Raw genomic sequence first — 7,869 nt, 5'->3', positions numbered from 1 at the left:
GGATGCAATATTATCTTATTTATTCTGAAAAGCAGAGTCTCATGAAAAGGATTTTTTCTTTGTCTCTCTCTCTCTAACCCCACTCTTCAAGAATTTTGGTACCCTGGAAAATAAAGGTCTGACCCCTCTGATTTAGATTAGAATTCACTCCAGCAAAGGAATTGTCATTTTACTGGGCCATATACAAAAGGTGCTGATCTGCATGTCACCACTTGGTATTCTTTTAATACCTTTATCCACCACAAATTAAATGCTCCCTATAGAGCAGTTTGACAGCTTAGTGGTTTATTCTTCCTTATAAATTTATTACACATTCTTTTACTTTACAAACCTCAATATCTTTTCCTTATATGTGCTAATAAAGACCCATTGTATGCCATCAAAAGTCTCACAAATATGGAAATCTTATTTATATATATCTACATTTTTCCTTCCTGAATCCTCATGTCAGCATATTATGTCACTCTCGCCTAAATGTATTGCCGGAAAGGCTCAGCATGGAAGTCAGGTTACTAGCTTCATCAAACTTAGAGACCAGCAATTAGGTTCTGGACCTCCAGCAGCACATCCATGTTTGCCTGTGCTTCTGAAAAATGAAAAGAAAAAAATGCACATCAGGTTTAGAATTAATCTGTGTAGCACCAGATTCAGTGATACGCCATTTCGAAGTAGTGTGTTGGGTTATGCCACTTGTTCAACTTAATTGCTTTAGGGTTGACCATACAGCAAACGTGCTTTGCACTGGGAAGGTGCATTTACTGTGCCCATTAAGAACTATGACACACCAATATGTGCAGCTTCAGGTGATATCTCAATGCACTAGTGTGGATGGCCTGTAGCTTCACCTTATGGACTGTATGACTTACATACCTGCTTTAATCCAAAGTAATCCTAAATGGTGGATATTTTTAACTAGGGGCAATAAATAAAAGAAAAAATGCGTCTATAGAGAAAAAAAAAGGAAACCTTATTATCAATATTTAAAAAGGACTTTGAAGAAAGTCTAAACTATCATAAATATATCTACACTTGAAGATAACGTGTGTTTTGCACAAGTAAAGTAATACATGCATGGCTATGCAATGGAATTCAGTCTCTGTCTTCAGTGTAAGAAAAAGCACTCTCCTCAGTCTAATAATTTACTAATTTATCAGCAGAAGCAATATTCAAAGGACAGTTTGTGGGATCATGTGTACAAACTTCACAGGCTATAAAACATGGTAACAAGATCTTGCATTGTACAACAATTACACATTTTGCAGTCTTTATTGGAATTTAAAGAAAAACTTTTCAACCAAGATTTTTACACTGCATGTGGTTTTTGTGTACTTCATGACTGGATAGAAAACAAAAAAGGGAAACAATTACAATACCAGCACCTCAATGATTAAAGGGTTAATACAGAGAAGTACAAAACAAAAAAATTGAAGAACTGTGAACATATCAATTGCTCAACTTGAAGATTTCCCCAATCCCTCTTGAATTCAACTTTCACCAATACAAATATAAAAAAGTGGCATTTCATTATTTCAGATGTGTGCTCCAGAATTCAAACAATGAAGAGTGGTTCACAACACTTGAAAGAATAAGCATGTTGCAATGGTCACATATCCAACTGAAATATGTAATAAACAAAAAAAAAAGGAAAAAAATGAAAAGATACAAGAGCTGTAAGGTAATGCTATGCAAGTGGTTACCAGACTGAAAAGCTTGTTGAATCTTGATCATTGTGATGTTACTGAACAGGGATTATGAAAGTGTTTACACAATAATAAAAAAAAAAATCTAGCTGGTATACACTGGTATACGGTTCACCTACTAGCTAAGGAAAACCAGTTTTCAGGGTGCTTAACATATTTTTTTTTTTTTGAAGGTGATATTAGCAACGTTTTACATGTATGTTTGGCATCATGCCTCCCTGTATAAGACAACGGCCATGCTAAGCCAACTCTAAGTAACCATATTCTCCGCCTGCCCACCTTCATTTGGTCACTGGGGTGCCTACCAAGTCTGAACCTGATAGGTAGCACAACAGGAAGCAAGGTATGCATGCATTGGGAAAACATTTTATAATCAGACATAATGCCAAACATACTGGGAAAAAAAAAAAAAAGAGACGGTCGAAATACAATTGAAATATTATTGTAGTATGTTTATCAATAATAAGGTAAGAAGATGGGTCTGATAAGAGTGCATATGTGTGAGACTACCAGTGTCGTCTAGAGATATAAGCCAGTGTTACAGTTTGCCAACATCTAGCAAGAATGAAAAGCTTTAAAACATGGACTGATCCTTTAAAATTTAGGTCATTACATACTGTATCTTGTACTGTGATGTACATGAAAGGAAACTACTGAATATATAGATGGGAGATAGAATGAACATATATTCACATAAACACAACTTTATACAAAGCAGGAATAGGGTACACAATATAGCATTTGAAGATTATATGGAAACATTGATTGGTAAATGATACCGTGACAAACATAGTTGTAAACTGCATTATTGACAACCAGTCATTAAACATAAACATGCTTAATAGTTGCAATCACAAATACAGTTTAATTACTACCTTGCCCTAATAAGTGAATTGATGAAGTGGAAGAAAAAAAATACAATTGTTGGACTGTCAGGATTTCTTTTTCCCTTCTTACAAGCAGAATATAGAAATTGAACACACAGTAGTTTTAAACCCCCCCCCTAAAGGAAAACAAACCTACAAAACCTCTTGAGCAAACACACTTAGGAGAAAATATGTAAATGCATGATCCTTGTACATGGATGTGCGCTTTAGCTGTGGGGTTTTTAATAAATATCAAGGTAACCAGAATTTAGAAAAATGGCACAGACCATAAAGGCAGACAAGAAAAATTACTCCTTAATGAGTGTTTGTCAAATCAAGCTTTATTGGTAAAATGGAATTCAGAACTCTCTGTAGCAGCAACAGACCCAGCCAGTGTAGTTATAAACAAAAAAACGTTACAACACAAACTGATTAATAGTGAATGGATGTGAGTGTTTAAATCTTGGTGTAGATTTGTTCTTAAAAGACTGCTTTTTATCAGTCAAAAATTCATAATCAATATTCTGTTAATCATCTTGTTGCCATTCAAAATTAATTTTGAAAGAACCCAAAGCTGTTCTTTGTCCGAAAAAGAAAACACTGTACACTAATGTTACAATTCTATAAACAATTTAATAGGGACCCCAAGCTGGTTATGTTGCTGCTTATGTCCAATCTAAAACCACCACATGAATGTATCGGGTTAGATTATTGGTTGCATCACATAACAAGCTAGACTTCCTATAACCTTTAGAGAAATTTGCAGTCCATAATTAAATATGACAATTTGTACAAGGACAATTGCACTTTACAAAAAGAAAAAAAAATCATACAACAGAATTTGCTGGAGTCTGATTTACAACATGTATTGTTTGAAAGTACTTTAACATAAAATTCAATTTTACAAAAAAGAAAATATATGTGTAGAGAAAGTATTAGGGGGGGAAAAAACAGTACAATAGTCAGGGGCCATTCATACTGTGTTTTATTGTTTTCATCAAGCTCATCCACATCAAATTCCCTTCTTTAAATGAAAAAGGTTGAGGATGGATGCTAAGAAGATCACTGAGGTTGGGCTGTATGTTCATTGAGGATGGATGTAAACTCCATTGCTAAACGGATATATTTACCACATGTCATCTGTTGATGCGGAATCCTTCAAGAAAAGGGGCAAGAGGAAATATTCATTAGGATATTTTTTTTTTTTTACTCTAAATTTGTAAGCTGTTAAAGGAAACCATTCCTGGAAGAAACCTAGAAGCTGCCATTCCTGACTTCTTATTCTGCAAATGTTGAAATTTGTTATAGGTACACCTGGGCTTCAATTTGGAAAAAGTAGTATGTACAGCAAGCCTCTGACGCTGAGAAAGCAATATTCGTCTTAACATGAGTGCTGACTGTCACTAACAAGCAGATATCAGGATTAAAAAAATATAAAAAAAAATTTAATAGTATTAAAGCATGCTAGCTGCTTGATTAAAGTGACAGCACTCCCATTACAATTGTCTACCATATAAAATAGGTTTTCCTTAATGACTTTACCAAGGTGATTCCAAGCTTACCGTAAGTTACAGAAATGCTTGCTGCACACATTGTTCTTATACAAACTGAAGCCTGTGTGAACAAGGCATAACAGTAAAAGTTCCCCAACTAGAACAAGCAAGCAAGCAAACAAACAAGACTTTTGTGCCATTTTGTTGATGTGCCTACCTAATCTAAGTCAGGGACAGAAGAGGAATAGAAAAAAAAGAGGGGGACAGACAAAGGAGGAGCCAGAGAACTGATCACTGACAACATTCAGACAAATGACAATTACTTTTTTTTTTTTTTAATTTTTGACAGCTTGAGTGAACTTGCTGCCTGTTAAATATTCAGACTGTTCTTCAAAATTAAACTCCTGCTGCTAAGTGGCCCTACTTTCTAAATATCATCACTACCAGGCAATGGTGTCACAAGCACAGGAAAAACCTTTTGGGTGCAACGAAGATCCAAAAATGCACATCAAGAGACCCACTGTACAACTTTATTTTTAAAGACACCTTTTATTATACAGTTGGTCACAGTGTATTAAATAATATGTACACTGTAGTTTTTAAAATAGCTTTTTTGTTACACCATGGCCATATACCATACCACTCAGGCAACTAGCAGGTAAATGTGTTGCACAAGTTATATCATGCCCAATAATGCTAATAAAAGCAAATAGAATATTTTCAACATGTCAGCAATAAATGCCCCCTATATTTCTTTACTGAGTCATCTCCTTTAATAGGAACCCAAACTCTGCTTATGCCAACATATATCGGCAGACATGACTGGATCTGATTGTGCTACTCTGTATAAATTAAAGAGATGAGAAGCTAATGTAAACATAAAGCTGCCCACCAGTAACATCAGAAAACAGACTAACATACTTACAGTGTCATCGTTTCTATATGGATTCAGCCTGTTGTAAACCGCTTCAATCACACTCCGCCTAGATCAAATTGAAAAAAAATCAAAATTGTGGCAAAACATTTAAAAATCATTGTCACATTAGACTGTCATGTATGTACAACTCAAAACTGAATATCTTGAGATTGCCACTAAAACTATCCATGGCTCTCTGACAATAATAGGGTACCAATCATACAGATGTTATAGAACTAGGCAATCGTGGATAAACACTTTGCACTCAAGTTTCCAGTGTACATTACCTGCTATTATGTGAGAGGTAATTTCAAATTTCAAACTTGTGTTTTACATTCTATACTATGAAGGATCTAACAAAGACCACAACGGGGCCTAAAAAAATGAAAAGGCTCAGAAATAAAGACTAAGTGACCATGACACACAATTTCCAAGAGAAAACCTTTGCTTTTTTAAAACAGCCCTAGTAACAATTTTGGGTGCCGTCACCATGCTGTAGTGAAGTTTTCTGCATGGACGCACATGTCCCACATGCACCCCTGCTGAGTAAGAACTAGAGTTCTATCAGGAGTAGGCTTTTCCACCTAAAGCCACTAGCTGCCTTAGATAGAGGTATAAAAACCACAGCTTCCACACAGAAGAGTCATTCTTTGCACTGTAATGAGTAAATGAATCTTACAGTGCTAAGGCCAATTACAAAGCCATTTTTGTGAATTTACCACCTTATGCGGTACTCCAAATATCAATGTTAGTTGTTAAGAACATGCCTATCATTCTTCTTGTCTTTTTAAACCCTTTTTAAACCCTCACTACTTCCCAACCACTACATATCTCCCCTCCTGTTGTGTGTTAATTCCCCCACCTCCTAGATTGTAAGCTCTTCAGGACAGGATCCTCTCTTCCTGCGTCACTGTCTGTATTAGTCTGTCATTTCCAACCCCTATTTAATGTACTGCGTTTTGTAATATGTTGGCGCTATATGTCAGCCCTCTTTGCAAAAAGTTTGGACACCCCTGCCCTAAACCAATTTTAAAAAGCAATCCAGTCTTTGCTAGTACGTGGGGTTTTTATACAATAGTGGTTTTTTTAAAGAATCATAATAAATATCTGTGAATAAGGATACATCATCGGAAGAAAAATTAGCACAAAAGGCATTAGGAGACTTACAACTGTAAGAGTTTTTTTTTTTTTAAATTATTTTTATCAAAACTGGTAGACAACCAATCATTAGGTTTTTGTGCTTTGCCTTACTGAAGCAAACCCCCCAAAAAACAAGTCAATAGCCTATGTAAAAAAAGTGATTAGGGCTTAATTTTCCCACACCATTTTAATTATACAGCGGGATGGTAACTAACTTCTGCATAACACTGGTATCTGAGAAAAGGAACTCAAAGCCACAATATCAACAGATCAAAATATTTTCAATTACTCTGCAGCTTTTTAGCACTACAAGCTTGTATTCACCATACACAATTGGGCAAATATTCTGATTAGCAGCAACAATTACTTACCAACCATCTGAGGGTTATAATGTTTAAAAGGCAGAGCAGACGTGCTACGACAAAGGTCCCTAAATCAAGCAGCTGCACAATAATTAGCCTCATCTGTGTAAGACCTTCATGCACACAGGTGCTTCCATATGAATGGTCTTTTGGGGCATACAAACAAGTTTAGTTTGGAACATCTTTACCAATCAAAATCAACTGTTCAGGTTCCAATTGTGAAAATAGGAAAAAGAAATGTTCAGGATGACATTCTTCCTACTGACCACAAGTATAGCAGGAAGACCAGAGGTGTTTTTTCCCCCAAGGGTTCCCTCATGTTATAAAGATCAAGAGACACTGCTTTAGACAGACTTACACCGATGAGATGCAGATTTAGGTATGCAATACACAACATTTTTGCAGCAGCAGCATACAATAGTTGCACATCTAATTAGGTAAACTTGTGCTGAGAGAAGTATGGAGCTATTGCAACCTCCTTCCAAAAGTGCTAGCTGCCCAAGTCATGTTGATCCTTTATACATTACAATACCCTAAAGCATAATGCCCTATCCCCAGCAAAATATGTCAGCTGGGAGGCTACCAGGCAGGTAAGAACTGGTATTGCAGGAGGTCGCCTGTCCCTTTCTGCAATAGCCACCTGTATAAATTGCTAAGTTTAAAGCAGAATTTTAACTCCACTTAAATTGAGTTGCTGACCTGAAAAAAGCATTCAGGAGATAAAGACAGAACTCAAGATAAGCATGCTTCTGAAAAGTATTGAAACAATAAGATTAGCATGACAACCAGGAATTGAGCATTTTAAGAAAGAAATAAGCAATAGAATCATTCATATTTTTCTCAGCACAAATAGCTAAAACATAATTAGGGATAGGTGGAAACTGACTGGTTGAATTATCAAAGTTTGTTATACTTCTAGGGAAGTCCAACAGCAAGAAACTCCCCATTCATGTATGTGCACAACCACCCACCCAGGGTTCTCCCCAGGCACTTTTAGCTGGGCGCACCACCCGGCACTTTTCAGCACCCACCCGGCTGTTTTTGGGTGGTTACCAAAGAGTTTGTTCACAATACAGGGGCTGCCACCCACCTAAAATGTCTTCCCACCCGGGTTGAAAAAAAATTCTGGGATGAGCACTGCACCCACCCCATTCTGTATTTTAATCCACCCACACAAAAGATAAATAAGGAATCCAGTTCCATTTGTACACTGTGTCCCATATGAGATCCAATGCTGCAAACAAAATAGTTAACCATCTGCATTTAAACAAAAGCAAACAAACAAGGTGAAGTTTAGTCTAACTGTGCATTTAGCAGGCAACAAGGTGAAAGTACAAGGTTTAGAAAAAACAGTCACAAACAATAACAAAAGGCTAGGGCAGAGTTAAACTG

At 36.3% G+C, this 7,869-nt stretch overlaps 1 protein-coding gene across 1 annotated transcript in view; it reads right to left on the bottom strand.

Annotated features, from left to right (window-relative positions):
• Positions 1-1,132: 1,132 nt before the first annotated feature.
• PPM1A (protein phosphatase, Mg2+/Mn2+ dependent 1A) overlaps positions 1,133-7,869 on the bottom strand; it is a 29,707-nt gene continuing 22,970 nt past the window's right edge. Inside the window, exons 5-6 of the mRNA XM_072428390.1 lie at positions 4,985-5,042; positions 1,133-3,722 (exon numbers count right to left, since the gene is read on the bottom strand). Coding sequence (XP_072284491.1) covers positions 3,693-3,722; positions 4,985-5,042 — 88 coding nt within the window. The 3' untranslated portion in view covers positions 1,133-3,692. The remainder of the gene's footprint in view (positions 3,723-4,984; positions 5,043-7,869) is intronic.

This window comes from Pyxicephalus adspersus, chromosome 12 (genome assembly GCF_032062135.1).
Source record: "Pyxicephalus adspersus chromosome 12, UCB_Pads_2.0, whole genome shotgun sequence".
NCBI classification, from domain to species: domain Eukaryota; kingdom Metazoa; phylum Chordata; class Amphibia; order Anura; family Pyxicephalidae; genus Pyxicephalus; species Pyxicephalus adspersus.
Note: the sequence above shows the minus strand (reverse complement) of the source record. Positions and strands in the feature narration are given on the sequence as shown.